Source organism: Psittacula echo (genome assembly GCF_963264785.1).
Source record: "Psittacula echo genome assembly, chromosome: 9".
NCBI classification, from domain to species: Eukaryota; Metazoa; Chordata; class Aves; order Psittaciformes; family Psittacidae; genus Psittacula; species Psittacula echo.
Window position 1 is genome coordinate 19,316,636 of NC_137745.1, and position 22,980 is coordinate 19,339,615.

The 22,980-nt window shown below is 40.4% G+C and overlaps 1 protein-coding gene across 1 annotated transcript in view; it reads left to right on the plus strand.

Moving 5' to 3' along the window:
* The window catches only part of DOCK3 (dedicator of cytokinesis 3), a gene marked incomplete at its 5' end in the record, with an annotated part of 211,656 nt that overhangs the window by 13,128 nt on the left and 175,548 nt on the right, over nucleotides 1-22,980 (plus strand). Inside the window, 2 exons of the mRNA XM_080625333.1 lie at nucleotides 9,830-9,913; nucleotides 20,234-20,274. Coding sequence (XP_080481459.1) covers nucleotides 9,830-9,913; nucleotides 20,234-20,274 — 125 coding nt within the window. The remainder of the gene's footprint in view (nucleotides 1-9,829; nucleotides 9,914-20,233; nucleotides 20,275-22,980) is intronic.

A 22,980-nucleotide genomic window follows, 5' to 3' on the forward strand; every position in this document is an offset into this window, starting at 1 on the left:
CAAACAAAAAGAGGCATGTTCACAGCTGATAATATGAAATGTAGTGGGTTTTTCTCCAAAGATAACCCATAGAGTTCATTAAATCAAGGCCTCACCAACATCTTAGAATAAACAAATGTGGTTTAGCATATTGGATCTTTTCTAGCAGCAAGGATTTCTATTGGGGAAGAGAAAACATGAGGAGTAAATAATAGTCCAACTTTATGATTAGAGAAACCTAATTTAGATTTCTAGAAGGAAGACGGGACAATGGAAACCTCCTGAACTGATTTTGTTTTTCAGCCTTCATCTAAATTAATACTTCCAATTTCTATTGGCACATCTTGGATGGTGGGGAGGGAAAGGGCAGGAAAAGGGCTCTGTTCATTTATGAAAATAAACAAATTCCTTATTATGGGCTGAACTGTTATTTCATCTTGTAAATAGAACATTAAGCTATGTCAAAATATTTTTGTAGGCTTAACTACAATGTATAGAAATAGGTTGAGAAAAACAAAGTGTGTGAGCAGGCATGTGCCTGAGGCAGTTCATTGTGCTGCAAAACATTTCTATGTATATACTAAGAAAAACTGCTGTTTCAGGGGAATTAGCAGCTAGATGCTGCGTGATCTGGATTTGGCTGTATTGTGCTGTATTGTCTCTGGCATTTACCTGTTCCTGTTTTGGGTTTTCCCACTGTTCATACAGAAAATGTGACACATTTTTATTACTATGTTTATCACATAATGAACATAATTGACATAATCCATTTGAGAAGAAAAATGATGTGTGGAAGCATTGCAACCCAGGTAAGACTGGGTGGGGAAGCTGGGACATAGGGAATTTAATAGAAGGAATTACGAAAGGAAGCCATATTTTAAACTGTACCACAGCAAAAGGGGAAACAGCTCTTTTGTTTAGGCAGGCAGCAGAAAGTAATAATGACACACATGAAATCTAATTTAGCATTTCTCTTAAGAGTGAATTGTATTCTCTTTTTACCATAATACTGTTCACATGAGGTCACAAATCAATAGACTGCAAGAGGCGGCAAAAGTTCAGGCTGTGATCCCAATAATAACAGTACGAGAGCTGTCATAACACTTCAGCCACTTGCCCACCTCATTTAGTGTCCTGCCCTTGACAGTGACCAGCAACAGGCATTTACAATAGGTAGCACAGCAAGGTGAGCGTATGTGATGCTTTCCCAAGACTGAAGTGCTTTCTGGGTCAGGGACTTGTAGAGCCTCAGGTATTGCACATCCATTAATTTGCCCTGTTTGCTTTTGAACAAGTGATTTATGTTTTTATTATCTTTTTATCACCCCCAGCATCTCATGAGGAGTTGCACAGTTTATGCTCTGTGTGGAAAAGTACTTTATTTAGTAAAGTCCTGCTTGGCTTTTTTGTACTGGAAGAGATGATCAGCAATTGTTCCTTGTTCACCCTGTCCATGAAACTTACGAGTTACACTCTCTCCACCCCTTTCAGCTGTCAGTCTTACTGGGGGTAGAGTCCTGTCTTGGTTAACAATCGTACAAAAGCCTTTGTGCAGTCCCTCTCTTGCCTTACTTTCTATCTTTTCTTAATCTGTTCCAACCTTTTAGACAAAGAGGAAAGGGGAAAACTGGCACATGGGGGTTCACTGTGGATTTTATACAGTAGTAGAGGTAATCATAGAATCATAGAATAGTTAGGGTGGGAAAGGACCCCAAGATCATCTAGTTCCAACACCCCTGCCATGGGCAGGGACACCTCACACTAAACCATGTTACCCAAGGCCTCATCCAACCTGGCCTTGAACACTGCCAAGGATGGAGCATTCACAACCTCCCTGGGCAACCCATTCCAGTGCCTCACCACTCTATAACAGTAAAGAACTTCTTCCTTATATCCAATCTAAACTTCCCCTGTTTAAGTTTGGACCCGTTACCCCTTGTCCTGTCACTACAGTCCCTGATGAATAGTCCCTCCCCAGCATCCTTGTAGGCCCCCTTCAGATACTGGAAGGCTGCTATGAGGTCTCCACGCAGCCTTCTCTTCTCCAGGCTGAACAGCCCCAACTTTCTCAGCCTGTCTCCATACGGGAGGTGCTCCAGTCCCCTGAGCATCCTCATGGCCCTCCTCTGGACTTGTTCCAACGGTTCCATGTCCTTTTTATGTTGAGGACACCAGAACTGCACACAATACTCCAAGTGAGGTCTCATGAGAGCAGAGTAGAGTTGCAGGATCACCTCCTTCGACCTGCTGGTCACACTCCTTTTGATGCAGCCCAGGATACGGTTGGCTTTCTGGGCTGCAAGCGCACACTGCAGCCAGCTCATGTTCATTTTTTCATCGACGAACACCCCCAAGTCCTTCTCCACAGGGCTGCTCTGAATCTCTTCTCTGCCCAACCTGTAGCCATGCCTGGGATTGCTCCGACCCAGGTGTAGGACCTTGCACTTGGCATGGTTAAACTTCATAAGGTTGGCATCAGCCCACCTCACAAGTGTGTCAAGGTCCCTCTGGGTGGCATCCCTTCCCTCCAGCCTGTCAACAGAACCACACAGCTTGGTGTCATCGGCAAACTTGCTGAGGGCGCACTCAATCCCACTGTCCATGTCACCGACAAAGATGTTGAACAAGACCGGTCCCAACACCGATCGCTGAGGGACACCACTCGTTACCGGTCTTCAGCCGGACATTGAGCTATTGACCACAACTCTTTGCGTGCAGCCATCCAGCCAGTTCTTTATCCACCGAGTGCTCCACCCATCAAATTGATGTCTCTCCAATTTAGAGACAAGGATGTCGTGTGGGACAGTGTCGAATGCTTTGCACACGTCCAGGTAGATGACGTCAACTGCTCTGCCCCTGTCCATCAGTTTCGTAGCCCCATCATAGAAGGCCACCAAATTGGTCAGGCAGGATTTCCCCTTAGTGAAGCCATGCTGGCTGTCACCAACCACCTTGTTGTTTTTCATGTGCCTTAGCATGCCTTCCAGTAGAATCTGCTCCAAGATTTTGCCAGTCACAGAGGTGAGACTGACTGGTCTGTAATTCCCCGGGTCATCAATTTTCCCCTTCTTGAAAATGGGGGTTATATTTCCCTTTTTCCAGTCATCGGGAACTTCACCTGACTGCCATGATTTTTCAAATATGATGGCCAGTGGCTTAGCAACTTCATTCGCCAGCTCCTTCAGGACCCATGGATGGATTTCATCAGGTCCCATGGACTTGTGTACGTTCAGGTTTTTAAGATGGTCTCGAACCAGATCCTCTCCTACAGTGGGCCTGGGGTCTTCATTCTTACAGTCCCTGCGTCTGCCTTCCAAGGCTTGGGTGGTGCAGTCAGAGCCTTTGCCAGTGAAGACCAAGGCAAAGAAGTCATTAAGAACCTCAGCCTTCTCCAAATCCCGGATAGCCAGTTCTCCTGATAGCTTCCGGAGGGGGCCTGCGTTGTCCCTCATCTGTCTTTTATTCTCTACGTACCTACAGAATCCCTTCCTGTTATCCTTAACATCCCTAGCCAAGTTTAATTCTAACTGGGCCTTAGCTTTCCTAACCTGGTCCCTAGCTTCCCGGACAACATCCCTGTATTCTTCCTAGGCCGCCTGTCCCTGCTTCCACCTTTTATAAGCCTCTTTTTTCCTTTGAATTTTCCTGAGCAGCTCCTTATCCATCCAAGGAGGTCTCCTGGCCCTCCTGCTGCACTTCCTTCTAGTTGGGATGCAACACTGCTGAGCTTGTAGCAGGTGATCCTTGAATAACAACCAGCAGCCTTGGGCCCCCCTGCCCTCTAGGGCTATATCCCATGGAACCTTACTAAACAGGTTCCTGAAGAGGCCAAAGTCTGCTGTCTTGAAGTCCAGGGCAGTGAGCTTGCTGCACGCTCTTCTCACTGTCCCGAGGATCTTGAATTCGACCATCTCATGATCACTGCAACCAAGGCTGCCCTGGAGCATCACATTTCCAGCGAGCCCTTCCCTGTTGGTGAGCACAAGGTCAAGCGTGGCACCTCTCCTTGTCGGCTCCTCTATTACTTGCAGAAGGAAGTTGTCTTCCACACAATCAAGTAACCTCCTGGACTGCCTGTGCCGGGCCGTACCTGCACTCCAACAGATATCAGTGTGGTTGAAGTCTCCCATGAGAACAAAGGCCTGTGAGCATGAGGCTCTTCCTATCTGTCTATAGAGCACTTCATCCACAGATTCCTCTTGATCAGGTGGTTTGTAACAGATCCCCACAGTAATGTCCCCCATCGCAGTTGTCCCTTTAACCGTGACCCACAAACTCTCTGTTGACTTCTCACCCATCCCCAGAGTTCCATACTCTCCAGCCTATCCCTAACATAAATAGCAACTCTCTCTCCCTGCCTGCCGGGCCTGTCTTTTCTAAAGAGCCTGTAACCTTCCATTCCAACCCTCCAGTCGTAGGAGCCACCCCACCATGTTTCTGTGATGACTATTATATCATACCCCCGTAGACGTGCACACATCTCTAATTCCTCTTCTTTGTTCCCCATGCTACGGGCGTTTGTATAGAGGCATCTGAGCTAAGCTCCAAATGAAGCCGGCTCATTGGCTGGAGCAGCTGGAATATCTCTGCATCGCTCTGAGCATTTATTATGGGGGCTGGCAACTGACTGGGAGTGCTGGGATGGAATGATGCCCCCCTCCCCCAACACATCTAGTTTAAAGCATCCTGGACCACTCTGGCAAGCCTCCTACCAAAACCGCTCTTTCTCCTCTTTGCCAGACTAGCTCCACCAGCCCCCAGTAGACCTAGTAATAGTGTCTTCCCTTTTTTTCCTCCAAGATGGCATTTTGCTGGGATGTCTTAGTGGGCAGGGCAGGTGATGCTGGACAGTGGCTGAGCATTGAGCTTATTTCAAGAACTGTGGATGACATTTCAAGGTTTTACTCAGTGCTGTAAGAGCAAGGGGAGAGGCAGTCTTTTTCTATGTAAGGTGAGGATTGTTGTTCTATGAAACAACATGTAGATGAGCTCAATGGTGTTCATCTGCCAGTTCCATTTGTGGTACTTTGGGCCACTGGCAACTCTTTATTACCCCAAATAGCTTGAGTGGCTTCACAAATTTTGTCACTTTTCTAAATGATCAGCTTTTCTGGAGCATTTAGAAATATTTCAAACAGAAACAGCTCCAACAGAGATCCCATTAGAGCTTGCTGGTCAATCTGTCTTCACCGAGAAAACCAGCTGCTACTTTTATATCTTTTTTGCTAGTCATTTATCTGTGCAAATGCCTTCCCACTTTATCACAGCCACGCTCGGTTTGTGCAAGAGCTTTTGACAGGGGCTGTTTGAGAACTTATTTTGTAAAGCCTGCTGAATTGTATCAACTGCATCTTCTTTGTCCACATAGCAAGCAGCTGCTTTAGATATCTAATGTAAATGGAGTAAGCTGTGCACAGATGCACTGACTCTTTCTTAAGATGTCATGTTTATCTCTGAGCCTTTATTCTTTTGAAGCAGTTTCTCTTACTGCTGGTGGCTTACAATGGAGTGGCTTATACTGTGTCAGGGCTTGTCCATAAGCAAGTAAAATGCTTCTGAGTCTGTCCTCTCCTGGATCTTTGGCCTCCAAACTGTTATTCCAATGCCATCAGTTCTTACATGTTATACCCCGCAGTTCCTCCATACCTTCTGCTGCAGCTTGAGAGTAACTGCTTATGCAAACTAGTTTGTGATTTTCTTGTTGATAAATTACAGAGGTACAGAGGGTTTATTTTGCTGTGGCCCACTTTGATACAGTTCAAGTACCACAGTTAAGGAACTTGTGGCTTGGAGATAATTCCTGAAAGTGGCATGTGCTCTTTGGCAGAAGGTTGGGTTTAACTGCTGCCTGAAATGGCATTCTGTGCGGGGAAACTGTGACCTTATAAACTTGAATGGTAGCAAGGGGGTTTAATAAAGGAAAATAGATGCTAAGTATATCAGCAGTCTGTCCTGGAATCCCAGAGGGATCATTCAGATCTGTTACCTGGTGGGTAAAAGCTTTGCTCTGTGCCTGTTTTGATGATGCATTACTTCTGTATTCTGGTGACTGAGGAGATGACTGTTGTAGACTTGTTGGTTGATGGACAGTTTGGAGATGATCATATGCTCTAATGAATTTCTCTGTGGGAAGGACAGGAGTCAGTTACCAGAATCCTCTCTGTGAATTATTTTCTCCAGAATGGTTAAATTATTCCGTATTTCCTACACACATTTGTGCTCATATTTTTCAAATAGTACTGCTAAGAAGAATTCTATATCTGAAACTGACTTCATCAGTAAGATTGAGTTGCATAATGCATTTTTAGCTTAACGAATGATTAACATCCGTAACTTTGGGAGTAATTTTGGGATCGTATACTATAAAATAGCCTCTAATTTCCAAGATTCTGTAATAATCAGTAGTTATTTTTACTCTTCTTTTTTTATTTCAGAGGTGTTAAATTGTGATCTTGTTAAAGAGTTTTAACAAGGTATGGTTTGATGTATTTGGTCTCGTTATTTGGGTTCCATAGTTTTTCCTGACTTGGGTTTAGTGTGGCTGCAAAGTTCAGCTGTGCTTGAGATTTGGCATGTATTGTTTTGAAAATGTGCATTATTACTTTTCACACCCGCTATTGATTATTAAAACGGTCAAGCAGAAGAGACTTGTGTAATTTATGGTTGACAGCCGACTTATCAATGAAGAAATTGGATTTCATACTGCTGTGTGAATTCAGAATGAGGAACATGAGGGGGTGTTATTTTTGTATGAGAACTTATTTTGTAATTGAGAATGCTCATCCCAATTGTATCTGCAGCTGATGGGATCAGTTCATCTCTTTTCTGTGATTTTTGGTTCGTTAGCCTTTTTTTTTCTTGACTGAAGTAGATCTAAGAACAGAGTTTTGGCTGTTCTTAGTAATAGAGTACTCTGAATGCTAAAAGGCTGATTACATGTTGATGCAGTAGAGTCCTTATATTTTCTTTGTGTGACCAGTAGAACCCGTTTATAAATGGACAGTTTGTATCTATAAACTAGCAGATCTATTAGAATGACTTCTTGTGAGCCTCAATATATTAAAGTCGTTATTCTTGGCCGTATTTTCAAAATCTATTGTATCTGCAGTTGGAAAAAAAAACAGTACTGCATTTTCCTGCTACCTTTCCTTTGGCTTTTGTTCCAAGCTCACTTTTTATTGTTAGATAAGAGGCAGGTATTTGATGACCAGAGTACTAGTAGCTGCATCACACCCAGTTTCTTTCTTGGTCGTATTCTTTATTTAGCAGTTTTCATATAGTAAATAATTGTCATAGGAAGCCAGCTGTTTGCCAGTTAAACACTTGAAATGCAGTGTTAACATGCAGTGATGGTTTTCAGGCTGTTTCTTGTTGGGCTCAGTAAGATCAGTCAGTCATTAATCTCTCTATAATTCAAACTACTCATTTGCCTACAACCACTAAAACTCATGTGTCCCGAGATTGGTGTCTCTATGTCATGATAGTCTTGGTTGCCATGTTCAGAAAAGCTGAAAATAGCCTGAAATTTTGATTTAATATTGTCATATATATTAATGTTTTAATAGTTATGTATTTAGAATTTCTCTCATAAATGCATGAATCTTGTTGCTGTATTAACATTTCTCTATTTTTCTGGTGTTCTCAGTAGTAGCTTTTCACCCAGGATTTTTAAAATCTTGTGGGTTTGAGACATACTTGGATTTTTTAGGAAAACTTAAACAATTTAGACTTTGGTGGTCTCTACAGAAAAGTCACATTGTTTTAATGTAGGATTTTATTTTGCAAAGCAGCTTAAAAATCAAAGGTGCTTGTACCTTTCTGTTAAAACTGCCTATTAGAAAGAGGAATATCCTATATTTAAAGGACACTGGTATCTAAAATACTTAATGAAGCTGTTAGAGGTTTGATTGTGTCCTGCATGTTAAGTGTTTGGCAGTTGTTGGTGTTCCTGCACTTTGGGAGAAGCATTAAGTAGTTTTTCTTCGGTTAAAATCCATATTTATGATTTCTCTACGGGCAAAGAATGAATCCAGAATGCTGATAAGCTGAGTGCTTTCCTTTGATTATGTTGTCTGTGTTACTCCAGTCTGGAGCCAGTTGCTGTGTTTCTCCTCTCTCTGTAAGCAAGCATTTACAACTTCATCCAACCAGCATTGACTTCTGGGCTGAATGAGCTGAGAGAACAGTTTAGGTTTGTTGATGGAATCCCTGTTTTTGTTTTGCTCTTTAATGAAACACTGCATTGAGTCTCACTGTGGAAGAGCAAATGTTCGATGCTGTCACAGCAGCCTTCCAGTATCTGAAGGGGGCATACAAGGATGCTGGAGAGGAACTCTTCACTAGGGACTGTAGTGGTAGGGCAAGGGGTAATGGGTTAAAACTTAAACAGGGGAAGTTTAGATTGGATATAAGGAAGAAGTTCTTTACTGTTAGAGTGGTGAGGCACTGGAATGGGTTGCCCAGGGAAGTTGTGAATGCTCCATCCCTGGTGGTGTTCAAGGCCAGGTTGGACAGAGCCTTGGGTGGCATAGTTTAGTGGGAGGTGTCCCTGTCCATGGCAGGGGGCTTGGAATTAGATGATCTTAAGGTCTTTTCCAACCCTAACTATTCTATGATTCTGTGATTCAGATTCTTTCTCATATTGGTGTCATCTGTGTGGGTATTTGCCTTTTGTATGTAGTTTGTTGGGGTTTGCTGTTTCCCTGTGTGAGATCTGTGTATAGAGGTTGAAACTGTTTTGTTTTGATGGAAGTTTTCACTATGCTTTTCTCATATTTTTTTTAAATTCAAGGTTCAAGAAACATCCCTTGTGGTGGGTTGTGCAGTTGATAATCTTAGTTTCCATGCTGTTCCCCTGGACTTCAGAGTTTTTGGCTAACTGCTTGAAGTCCTGCAGAGGGAGGCTTTTAGTCATAAAGGATTTGGTGGCTTTGACACAAAAAGGCGTTCAGGGAGGAGATGAAATGCAGCTCCATCCCATGGGAACATCTCACCCATAGCTTGAATGTTTGCATTTAAAGGAGGTTGTTCTTTTAAATTGGGAAGAAGGAGGATGCCCACTGGAGGTCACTGTTTCAACTCATGCAGTTTCACTTGTAGTGCTCTGGTGTGCATGTGTAGGTGTTGGGACATACTCTGTGTCTCAGCATGTATTTACTTACGACAAAGTACTTGAATGATTGAATTAAATCTGAGCCTAAGTGGGGTTTTGAATGCTGATAAACAGGCATTACAGGACTGGGGGTGGGGGTGGGCCTTATTTGCAGTTCATCCTTTTTTTGACATGTTATGTTTCAGGTAACTACCCATGTCCATGTCCCTGTTCTATTTTGATTACTATGGTTAAAGAATAAATCATAATGATAACTTTTTAAAAATTATTTTTAAAGTTGTTTCGTTTCCTAATTTTTGCAGTGTATTAATTGCACAGAGGATACTTAAATAGTTTCAACTTGGAGGCAAGTAATTCCTGCAGTTGACTTCCTATTGTAATCTTTGCAGTTAGCGCTGCCTTTTCCATTGATGGGTTGTTACTAAGAGGAAGAATTGTGAGATAAGGAAATCTCTGTATGTAATTTGAATCAGAGCTTGGTGATTAAAGCGATTACAAGCCTTGCTTAATTCAAAACTCTTTTAAAAAGCACAGCTTTTATGTTGCTGCTAAGCTCCATTTCTGATAAGGGCCAAAATAAAGATACCTGCTGAGGAAAAGGGGGCTGACAGGTTTTCTGAGCAGCTATGTAATAGCTATTTTTATGTAAGGAGTGAGCTAAAGTGCTATGCTTAGGAGAAAAATTCACACAAAGATTCAACCCTCATATGTGTGTCTCTCTTCTTCCCCACCCTCTAGTGATATGCAGCTTCCGAGGAACTGTACCGCAAGGCTTGGTCCTGGAACTAGGTGAAACTGTCCAGATCCTAGAAAAATGTGAAGGTAAGTGTGATGTCCAAGAAGGAATCCCATTTTTTTATGGAAGAATATGCAAATGTTTTAATCTAGCAGATTTTAATAAGTTGTTTGCAAATCATGATGCATCAAATCAAAGCACTTAAATAAACCTTATCTGACCCACTTTCCGTAGGAAAGGCTGAGTGCTCTTGGCACTAATCCAGTCTGATAGGGGGTCAGTGTGTTTTAAGTTAACCATCTGTCCAGAAAATCTTGAACCCTGACCTGATTGTTGTACTGTAATTGGGTCTTGCAGTGAATTTTCATAATGTAAAATATATAATCAGTATCTTATTTTACTGTATTTTTCTCAGTGCTACTGTATTTCAATTAAGTATATCAGTGTGTATTATTTAGGAGCATTTGAACACATGAAAAATGTTACTGAAGAAATAGGTTAGCAAATCATTTGGGAGCAACACAGTGAAAAATCTAAAGAATATGGGTTTAGGGGGGATTGCTTTGCATTTATCTTTATGCGTGGTTTTGTACCTAAAGGAAAACGCTGTTGTAAGCATATAGCTATAGTTTTTTCTTCAGTGGCTGGAGATGTCTGTGTGTTAACAAATTGAATGGCCTGATCCTTTTGCTTTATTCACATGAATAGTGTGATTGAACTTGTTGTATGTAAGAGAATTATTTTTAACCTAATGTTCAAGCAAGTTGTGTAAAACATGTCTGCTGAGAAGTAGGTTGACAAGATGCAGTATGAGAACATGTTTCACTACTGACTGAGGTGGAATAATGTAACCTTAATCCTCAAGTGTTAAAACAAATTTAAACCCCAGATCCGCACATTTGAATTCCAAATTAACAGAGAGTTGTAGGTTTGGTTTTGTGTTTGTTTAGTTTACACCATTTTTCATCTCTAGTGTTAGTGTTGCTACACGAACCTTCTACATGCTTATCAGGAGGCTGCTTTTCTTCTCTCATGCCTAGATCTGTCTTTTGCTCATGATGATTTTTCGTCTCAGGTGTTTTGTTTCTTTACCTACTGACTTAACTCTTCATGAAAAAGTGACTTCTTACATGCTGTTTTTGAGAGGAAAGTAGTAGCTTCTTCACCTACACGTGTAAAAAAAATTCTGTGGAATGGAAGTTGTACAGTGCAATAGTGATGTTTAATCCATGAAGAACTGTGCTGTGAGCAATACCTGCAGTATTACACCTGCAAATGATAATGTTTAAAAAACCACACATGCTGTAATGGGCTAAGCTTTGCTCAAGCACCGTGTGGTGATTGTAGTCATTCTGTCAGATCTTGTGAATTAGTACGTGGTGCAAGCTCAGGAGAAATTTATTACTTTATATGGGATAGCATAACTCTAAGATAAAACTGTGCATCTTGCTGAAAGCACTCATGGTGTTTTCAAATAAGACCTGGTAATCAAGGAAACTTTCAAACCCCTGGGAAATAAAAGCACAATCTCAAAGGAGCAGGGTGCTTACAGGAAAACAAAAGGATAATCCAGTGTCTCTTTACAGTGTAATAATTAGGCTCTGTATTTCCTTTGCCAGTGGTTTTGAGGATGATCCCTTAAAGCCAGTTCATGCCAGTTTTCAAATTGCTGAGAAAGGAGGTCCTCAGACAAAGTGCTTTCCTGAGTGGAAGGAGGTGTTTGCGCAGGGTTTTTGGGGTTTTGTTTTCTAAGCCCTCTATCCTGTTGTTTTACTGAAGGTGCCTTTACCCCAGACTTTACATACAGAAAAAGATATATTAATTTTGATTATAGTATTTGCAACTCCTCATGATGAAACTCATCTGAATATTCAAGGGGTTTGTGCTGCAGCTCTTGTATGTGTGAATTAGGCCAGAAGCACACTAACTGTGCAAAGTAGGTTCTTAAAAGAAAAGCAAAGTATCCGTTGTTGAAGCATTCTTGTCTGAGTGGTTCTTCAATGTGGTTCTTGGTTTGCCTTGAAAATCTAAAATGAAACATACTTCATCTTCTGCTTCTGCCTTACTTCCCAGGATTCTTTTGTCAGACAAATTGGATAAATTAATGTGAACCCATGCAAATAAAGGTCTCTGCTGCAGGAGTTGACAGAAGATCCATTGCTGTTTCAGCTTCACTTCTTAGAACAGTTTGTGCATAATTCTCTACTAAGTAGGGACTTTGCTGTCTGGGTTAAAAGGATTCTCGTACACACGAACCTTCTAGTGACGTGAAGAATGATTTCAGAGACTTGCTGAAGAATTCAAGGCTGCAAAAGATTCAGATAGCTAGCTATATTTCTGAATGTACGTATTATTAATCAGAATGACTTACTGAATAACTGTATTATTATTCTAAAAGAGCAAGTGCTCTTTTGTAGTGACTGGTGTACAAAGCATTCAATTGCTGCATTTAGAGCAATTGAATGAAAAAGCAGGCAATGTAGGGAATCTCCCGTACTAAGTTCTCACGTACCTCTGCAGCTAAGTTTTATATGTATTCGTAGAATAAAGGAATAAATATATATGCATACACACACATATGTATATGCACATGTGTATTTGTCTCTGAGTCTTACAAATCTGGATACCAATTGATAACAAATTTAACTTTCATTATGGTTGTGTATGCATGTTTTTAAATAAAATGCAGTGAAATAGTTGTCTTTGTTATTCTGGATCTGTTCATGTGCTTGAAATTGGAATTTTTGAGTTTCAGTCAATTTGTGTGCCTGCCATTCTGCATGCTTTCATACCAGGACACAGAAGTCTAAATGGCTGTTTTCTAACCCTACCTAAACCTGACGAATGTCTCCTACTGCATTCCCCTGTCTCTAGTTTAATGTGACAGGGTTGAAACCCATGTGCTGTAGCATCTGCCTTTCCTCTGAAGCTACCAAAAACTCTATCCATGTTTCATGAAATGTGGTGCTGTCTCTGAAGCATGTGATGTTGCTGTGGTAGTTTTATAGTTACTCTTTGCTTGAAGGGCCTCATTCTTGACTGGTCTCACTCAAAAGTTATCAGGACATCAGTTGTGTGCATGCTTGGCTTTCACAGCTTTTCCCTCTCTCTGTTCCCTTCTCTGCATCCTTCCACTTATGATCTTGCCACTTGAGAGAGAATTGAAACAGTAAGTGGTATTCCCTGCTCTACATGCTATGCATTGAGGAGGTGACAGGGTGTGGCAATAGTTTGCCGCCTGTCAGTGCTGAAAGACAGTTTTCTTCTGTCAAGTGACAAAGCTTGAGCATACTTCTTGATTGAAATACACGTGGGCTGCATGTTCTAAAGAACACTCCATTTTTCAAGTAAAATGGCTGTAGCCCTGCTGCTCTCAGTAGCTGTGAGTAACTAACAGCATTCAGAGCAAAATTTTAAATGTCTGTTTTATCCATTTATTCTTATTGCTAGGGAGCAGGTTTATTCGGATTAAAAATGTTACAACTTCAGTGACTTTAATTATTACCTTGGGACTCTCATATAGTCACTGAAGAAACACTAGCTGATGCCTGAAGCACCAGTTAAGAGTATTATCTTACCCATGCAAATTCTGGTATCCGCACAAGTATTTATTTGCATGGTGTTAATGCGTGTGTATGTTAATAACAGTGTTCTTAAGCCATGAGTGTGATATCTTTAACGTTTCCATTACTCCAGCAGTGTGGCAGCATGGCCAAATAAAGGCTGTATGGTATTTGGGATACCTAAGCAGCAGATACAGCTTGAAATCAGGGCTTTTTTTTTGAGAAGTGATAATCTTTGCCATGCTTCCAAGTTGTGCCATGCAGATGAGTGAGGAATTGCACTTCACACTGTCTGTCGTTGCTGTGGAAAAATGCAGATTTCCTTCCACCTCCTGTCCTGTGGCTGGGCCAAATTGAGTCCCTCCTAAGGTCTCCAGTGAGATACCTCTTTTCCCATTTCATCCCATTTCCTCTTTGCCTGTTGTGGAATATGCCAGTGGAGCTGAAGTTGCTTGGACCCACACAGCTGCTGTAGATCTTGCCTAGCTATTAAACTAGTCTTTGGAGCACAGGAGTGGCTTCTTGATGGTCCTCTATTTGGCTAAGGCCAAGATAAAAATCGTTCTGTCTCTTCTGCTTTTGTTGCAGCATTTCTGAGTTCATTGTTAGCGTATTCCTGTGGTTCTGCTGGCATGAGGCTGCTCCCTGACGTGGTGTTGGCAGCCTGGATTAGGTATTCATCTGCTGCTTGTCCTTGTCCTGGCACTGCTTGGAGCATCAAGCTCAGAACAGAGTGGTCTTGGCATTGAGTGGTTTCGGCATCAAGAAGCTTTTGCTAAACAAAGTTACAATCCCTCTTCTGGGTCGCTTTGAATGCCTTTAGCCCTGCACACTAGTTATATGCAGGTTAAAAGATAAAAGCAATTGTTTATTGGCCATTCTGTGCAAAAGAGAGCTTTCTTCCTAGAAAAGATTTGAGGGTTACTCACGCTACTGCAAAGTATACTTATTTTTGTAGGACAAAGGTTTGAATTCTTGAAACCGAATCTCCTAGCAGTGCTTTCTTTAAGTGCCAAGTTCAGCTTTAGGACTTGCCATAAATACTTGTGTAGTTTATTTTCAGAGTTCTGCTGGTTACGATACTGTATGTGGGTTTTTTTCCTGCAGTCTGCAGCTGATGTGACTTTATTTAACCCAGATAGTTGAGCTTTATTTTTCTGAGAAGAGATCAATCCCCTTCAATTAGGACCCTTTTGTTTTTCTGCTACTGGGTTTTCCATGCGGCAGACCTCTTGTTCATTAAGTGGAAATCTGAAAAAGGTTATGAGGTGGCTTTTAGAAATAATATCCTGTTTTGCTCAAGGCACTTCTGAGATCAGAAAACTTTGGTAGCTCTTCTAATTGCTTAGATTAGGAGATTGAGATGTGTGGGCCTGCCCCAGAGCTCGTTTTGCTATTAGCTAAGCTTGCACTATTGCTGGGACTTGTGAGTGAGATCCATCTTTGGAAAGACTACTCTTCATCCGAGAGTATGCAGGTTTCTGGCTTCATGTTTCCCACACTGTGAATTTCCATCTGTACAGGTAGTTGCAGGGGAATGATAGGTTATTTACCTAAGCCTTTTTTTTTTATATGTGGTGTTGTGACAATCCATTTTTCTGTCCTGCTTTTCAGAGGCCTTGTTGAATTCTAGGGTTCAGAGGAGCTAAGCAGGAAGCCTAATGCTTTCTATTGCTGAAAAAGCCCTAGAAGCAAAGGGAAGGGCTGGGGACGCATTCTTGGATATACTGCTAAGTAATTTAGCTTTTATTACTGGCCCTCAAGTAGCCTCCAGTGTGAATATATGTACAGACAATGCATTTAGAAGGAAACATTATAAGTAAGTGCTGGTCTTGATGTACAGGGGAACAGGCATAATGGGGCACTTTTCCTTCTGTTTTCCTCAGATTTTATTCCCATGGAAGTAATTCTTCTTGCAGCTCCTTGAGGGATTCTTTGCTGGGCAGGGTATACAGGGAGCAGAGCTGTAGATCAGCTTACTCTTCACTTTTCTTAGCTTGTATCAAGTGTTGTTGGTATTGAAAAAAACAGTTGCAAATGATTGTGTGCTTTCCTGGGTTCTGTGTTTCACCTAAGAAACATCCTGTTTAGGCTCTATGGTAGGTTTAGCTGGAATGGATCAGTGTGTGTGACCACAGTGTGGTTGTATCACTTTGTGTAGTCTGCTTGGTTTATCTTCTGCACTGTGCAGTACAGCCTATGTAAAAGCAAAGTTGAAATAGGGCTTTAAGATACAGTGACTTGTCCGGAACACACTGGAATGGATATGATTGGTTCTGTTTTCTTTTAGAGTACTTGGATTAAAAGTTTGTCTTGGGCATAGTGAGGATATAAAGCATGAGGTGTTCAAAATCAGTTAAATTGGGAAAGCATAGGTAATTCCTGTGCTGTTCAAGGCCAGGTTGGACACGTCCTTGAATAACCTGGCCTAGTGGAAGGTGTCCCTGCCTATGGCAGGGGGTTGGAACTGGATGCTCTTAAGGTTCTTTCTAACCCGAACCATCCTATGATCCTATCTGGCATACTCAAGTTTCTTCAAAACAAACAACATTGCCCCTCCATTCATCAGAATTTATCATGTAGGTGTCTTTGTCATGGTGTTTACCCAGAAATACACATTGATGCAATGTTAAGATGCAGTCCAAAGTGCTGCATTTGTTCCCTGTCTCCTCATAAATGTTCAGACATAACAACATGTTCTTCAGTTGTTACTGTGCAATGGTGGAAGCAGTAGGCTCATCCTATGCCTGTCTTCTTCTGTGCTCTAAAGAAAAAAGGAAAAAAAGTTTGCTTCCAGTGTCATCCATATCATTGAAAGTATTTTTGCCTCTTATAGGATGCCTTTGTCATTTTGTCTACTTTATTTTGACGTGAAATTCATCAGACCAGTGTGGGATGTATTTAGTGTTCTCCTTCCTATCCTGAATAAGATGTTGTTTAAAATGGTGCTTTAATAGACTAATTTTTTGTTTTCCTATAATAAATGATGTTATACAGTATGGAATATTGCCCCTTTAGCTGATTCAAGTCAAGTATCTTAGTTAGCACCTCCCAGCTTCTTGCCTACTCCCAGCCTACTTGCTAGGGGCCAGCACATCAGGAAAAAGAGGAAGCCTTAGTGTTGTACAAGCACTGTTGAGATGTAGCCAAAATGCAAAAGGTTGGTCTCTTAATAGCAGTATTTTAGCCCTAAACCCAAACCACATGACCAGACAGGCTGCTGTGGACAAAGTTAACTCCATCCTAGCCAGACCCAGGATGGGAGATTTGTTTTTTGAAACCCAGTTAGAATTATCTGTCTTCCTTTCCCTAGGTCATCCATGAGGCCAGGCAGCTTGAGGATATTCTTTGCCATCAGAAAATTAGATGGGGGGAGGTGTTGTTTGCTTGAAGTACAGCTTTTCTCTGTTCCAGCTCTGGTCTTATGCCTTAAGTTCATCTGTCTTCGAATTCTTATTAGTTACTGATAATTACTAGACAGTGAATCTGTTCAAATTGTGGACGCTTATGACTGTTGTTTCACATCAACTTACAAAATTCTTGTAGTTTCATAACCATGTTTTTCTGATCCTTAAATTTTAAATCCCATCTTTTTCACCATTTTCTTGAAGTCAGAACCCCTTAAAGTCCATGTACCACTAGAAAATGAATGTTATAAAGAGTTAACAACTACTTATTTATGATATAGTAACATCTAAAAACCATAGTCACCATTGAGGTTTAACTATGTAGTACATGTTTTAATCACTACTAGCTGAAGCACCTGCCTGGATTTGTTGACTGTTGTGATTGAATCCTCCAAAATAAATGTTCTTTAAAATATATTATGATATCAGTATTAATCTATTTAACACTTAATTCTGGAATGAAGGTTTAGTGCATTTTAGTGAAAAATGGAATGCAGATGTAATTTTCTGTATGTGTTTTTTAAAAAAAAGCATTGTGCCTTTTCTCATAGCTTTTACTTTGAGATACAGAATGAGGTTTTGGTGGTGTTTGCTTTAAGCAAATAAGGAATTACCATTTAGTGCATTCAGGTTCTGATGAGCTCTTTTTACTTTATCTTGCTTGCATGGTGTTGGAGGAAACTTAGAGAAGGGTGATTCTAAAAACGTACCACATTGAAAAAACAAGAAGGGAAAACTAAGATTTGGAGAGCACAATCTACAAGTTAAAAGGGAAATAGAAGAATTTTCAAATATATAAAAGTACCTACAGAAAGGAAGTCAATAAAATGTTTTCCGTAGTCTCCAAGAGAAAAAAATCCTGGATTCAAATAGCAGCAAAGAAATTTCAGCTTAGAAGGTGCACGGACGTTGTCTGAGCCACTGTAATAGGTTGTTCAGTGAGGATTTGCCATCTCCATTTGACATTAATATTCTACGTTTTTAAGTTTTAAGTAACCTGTGCAACACCACCACTTTTAAACTGATCTGGGTGGGTGTGGAACAGCAGAAATACCCTCTGTTTCCTTGGAATACTGTGCAGAAATACCTTGGAATTTAAGTTTAGTGAATGTTGCGTGGATCATTTTCCAGAGGCAAGGAGGGCTGTGTTATTCAGTCCTCATAATAAATTACTGGACACCGTTAAAAACAGGCGAAACCTCTGCGAGGAGAGGTTTAAGGCATGAGCTGGGGGATTTCTCAAGGGTGCTTCCATTCCAGTGTTTTACAGCTCTGTAAACACATAATGTTTCAGCTGTGAGGATTTGTTTTGAGATTAAGAACAGGAAACTCAGAAATAAGGTAGTTTTCTTTGATATGTGTTTTATCCTCTACCCTGCCTATCTCTAAATCATTGATAGACACCTTGGGTTGTGTTCTCACTTCTGAGTTCTGTTCAGCAAACTTAGAGGAAACCATGTTTTTCCATATTGCCTGACAAGTTTGCCATTCTGAGTATCTTGAAGTTGAAATGTATGTTTATTTCTAAGGTTCAGAGTCTGTGAATGTAGAAGGTAGCGGCAGGCTGTTATTTAATGTTGGTAACAATGAATCATAGGATAGATACGTCATTTTTTCTCCTGTGACCTTAAAAATATGTAGCATCTGTTACTCAAAAACAGGTGTTGCAGGCACAGTTGTGTGGACTTACGGAAATTACCCATTTTAAGGAGCTGTATGTGATGTTTGTGCATATATTTATATTGATGTGATTGCCATGAAGTTTGATCAACTATAGAAATAAATGGAAAACAGTTTTACTTTTAAACATAAGCAGTTGCTTCATGGGAAAATAAATCTTTTTGTTATGTCCTATCTTAATGAGAAATTTGTGTGATAAAGAAGATGGATTTTAATTTTTTTCCATGCTAAGATTTGTGTATGTCTTGGATTCATCAATTATTTTCTTTTATATTGAGTCAAATTTCCTTAATAAAACTGCATCAAGATTAGCAGGCTGTGTTTAAAACAAAATCAGTGCGCTCTTTGCCACTTCCGAGCCTCTTGATGAGACTCGTGCCATAGTTCAGCCAAGTATGAAGTCCTTTTTCTGAGAAACAAAATATACAGTTACTTTCGTCTCTTCTTCTCTGTTCTTCATAGCAAATTAATGACAAGTTTTCTTAGCACTCTTTTAAATGTTGCAGATACTAAATCATGTCTGTCCTTTGTCTGTAGGAAGAAAAACATTAAAAGTAGGAAGTTGCAAGAAAACATAAAGAATTTTTAAGGATAGTGGCTTTAGGTTATCTGAGTTTAGTTTTACTAAGTTTGGGTTGTTGCCTGTGTGAATACTGGGCTGCAGCAGGTAGAAGATGATGTGCAGGCAGGTGAACTTGCTGCTTGTGTAGTAGTTGGGCCTGGCCAACTTTGCCTGTAGATCTTTGATGGTTGGGCATGGCCAGGCCTCCTCCATAAAACTCACACCCTGGAACTCATCGTCATCCATGCTCCTGTGGGGTTGTCCAGGCTCAGTTCTTATTGGTTGGTTAGTTAGCTTTACATTCTGGGGCTGGAGCATTAGTCCCAGATATGAGGAGAGCAGCATATTTTAAACAAGAATTCAAGTATTGTGTATCTTACGGAGCTTGTCTACCATGACGACTGCAGTGTGCTCTGTTTCCGTTGTTGAACTGGATGGTGTTTTCAGCACATTTTTCCTGAACCTCGCATGGAGTGACGTTACTTTCACCTGTGCAAAACAGGAGTAACTGGGTTCTGTTCAACTTGTAGCTTTTGCAGCATTGGCTTTTACTCCTGGTTTATTGAACTGTCTGGGGCTGCTAACTGATAAATACAAGAAAACTAATTGGGTTTGTGAATTTAGATCTGAAAGTCTGTTCTCTGGCCTCACAGACATACGAAAGATCAGACACGCACAAAGGATTTATGTTTGTTTAAACAACACTAGAAATGCATGGTAATGGCTTTACCTGTCTTCAAAAAGCCAGGTTTTTAAAGTCTGTACTACTTGTAAAGTACTACAAAAAGGCTCATGTACCAGCACATGAAGAAAGTGTTCAGTAGAGGGTCTTGCAGGAGTGCTGAATGCATCTTTGCCACAGTGGCTAATGAGTGTGAGTACAGTGAGTTAAGTATACTAAGCTGCTTTTATTCCTGTTGGGAATTCCAGGTTCTTAATAGCTTGTCATCACTGCAGAGCAAAAGAACCATAAAATTAAAAGGAAACACCACAAAACCCCCTGAACAAAACTAAAAAAACCCAAGAACAAATAAACAAACAAACAAACACCCAAACCTTATAAAACTTTTGGCCTCTGTGAGGCACAGCTGGTTTTTGAGATGATCTCAGTGGCTGCATATTTCTCAGTCACTTGCTTCTGTGTGAAAGTAAGCAGTGCCACAAATTAACATAGTGTGGTTTATCTGTTTTCAGGCTGGTACAGAGGTGTTTCCATTAAGAAGCCCAATGTAAAGGTAAGCATATATACATCTTTCTAATCTAGTGGGAGATTATATCTATTTTGCTCTTGCAACCTAATAAACTTTTTGTTTTCCTCACCCTTAGTATTTTACTTCTCTAACTTGTTTTCCTGTGGGAGGATTGGATTTATTTTCTAAATTGAGAGAATGATACTCGTTAGTTACCTGAAGGATCAGAAAACTTGCTGACATGTACCATGTAATCTTTCCATCATTTCTAATTCTCACTAAGAAAAACATAGCTGGGGGATCTAGCACTGCTTAATTCAGGGTTTTTAAAGAACATGTTTAAAAAATTGTATTATTAATCTAAGACAACTTTGAAAGAAGTCTGATGAAAAAGGGTATTGTGATTTTGTTCTTTTTTCAGATTTTTATACTTGCATTTGGTTGTTTGCCAGTCATATCCCTTTATTGCTCTTGGAGGAATTTTTGAGTGTTCTGATATGAATTATTTGCAAGTGCATGTATATTTTTGTAAATGTATATATGTATATATACATATGTATATATGTATTTTTGTAAATGTATATACAGGTAAATAGTTACTTCTATATAAGCATCACTTCATTGTCTTTTGGTTTAAATATAGCTTGTGTTTAAAAAAAGAGAGTACCAGATTCCTCATGCTTACCTGTATCATGGAATATTATACTACCTGTATTATGCTTTCATGGCTATAATACTCTCTTAATGGGAAAGCCTACATTCATTGTGTGTGTGTTGGTACGACTTCTGCTTGCTTGTATGTTCAGTTTTGATAGGAGAGCTCTTCAAAGCTTCCTTGGTTTCTTAGGTAACCAGTACAGGATGACAGAAATAAATGGCATTAACTGGAAGTGAACCAAACCAGAAACTGAAGTAGCATTTCTTCCTTTTCCAGACTTCCGTGTGTCTGACAGCATGAACATTTGCTTTATTTCTGATGAAGTCATTCCTGTTAGAGTCATCTTTTTTCCTTCTGCAATTTCAGTCTTGCCTATGAAAAAGGAATTTTTGTTACCATTTTGAATCATCTTTGCTTAGTATTCCTTTCAGCCCCTGCATGGAAACTTTTCTTCCTAGATTGTACTGCTTAAAGCTCTAAAAATTTAAAGCTCAAGTGTGACTTGAGCACTGACATTTTTGTCAGAGGCTCTCAGTTGTTTTTAACCTGAGGATTACCAATCCTGTAATATATATATATATAATATATATAAAAATATATTATATATTATATATTTATATAATATAATATATATAAATATATAAATATAATATATATAATATATATATTATATATAATAATACAATACCTGTATGCCCATGGAAGTGCAGGCTTACTGGTCTTACACACTGGGTCTGCTGTGGGGATTCAGGGCCGTGTGTTTTACAGAGATAATGGACTGCTATGAAAAGTTGGCTTATATTACCTCTTTCCTCGTGTCTCACCACACAAGAACACAATGGCACAGGCGAGGTTAAAATCCAGCCATCATGGGAACAGCAGGAGGCAAATAACTGGAGCTAACCCAAGTGGGTTTAAACAGCTTTGTGTTGGAAAGAGGGAGGAAAACCGGATAGCTCCAGTGTATGCAAGTAATACATTTATTTTTTTTCAAAACCTACATCCTTGTCATCTAATGTAATGTAGCATTCGGAGGCCTGGTCTGGAAGGATACTGATGCTGTGCTGCAGACTGCACAATAGCCACTTCTCTGGCTGTCTTGGCTGACTTACATCTCTCCACTAAATGTTCCCCGTAGTTACCTCTATTACTCACTCCTTTCTGCTGACTGCAAGCTGTCCTCTGAACTCCTCCTACTTGACACACCTCCTTCCTGCTTGCTCATCACCTTACTGGATTATTGGGCTCACTCAGTCTTTGCAGTGGGAAGACAACTGGCTAAACTTAAATGTTTGCTTTTAAATCAGTCTTGTCCCTTCCAAGGCAGCTGTGGAGGTGGTTTGATTCAGTGTGCAGTCCTGTGCTAAGAAGGACTTGATACGCGGGTAGACTCCACAACTCATTAAAGTTGTAAAGTAGGTATGCTTTATTCAGCGCTGAGGCGCACAGGGGATCACCCCTCCAAAATCATGCGCACCTTTCCTTTGACACTCAGTTTGTTTATATTACATGTAATGATTACATAAATGTGAGATTGCTTCACACCTCATACATACGCAAAACCTATTCCCGTCTAGTATTATAATTAGTTTTCTGGCATTCATTCCATTGGTGCGCTTGCGCAGTGCCTCCCGGTGGTGGTCGTTAAGGGGTCGTGAGGATGAAGGCCTGTAGTTCCTCTTCATCACCGCAAGTAACCTCTTGCTTTCACGCAGACTCAAGAGGGTTTCAGCTCCTATCCAAACCTCAGGTTTGGTACAAGCCAGTTTTATGTATCTTAAAGCAGAAACTTGTCAAGCTTGCAAATTTTGTTACTCTGGTTATCTTTTGTTCCTTTTCTTTCTATGGATACTATTTAAACAAGAATGTCTTTTAAATGTTCATCACAGAAGCTATGAATCTCTCCTACTACAATTCTGCCTAGCAGCTGTAACTCCTACAATTCTGCTTCACAAATCTAGCAACTTTAACTCCTAAGGTTCTGCTTCACCAAGCACAATGACTGCTTAAACAAGCAATGTGATAAACGTTAAGCAGGCACAATGTTAACCCTTTATTCCCAGGTATCAGACTAATGTGATGAATTGTGACTA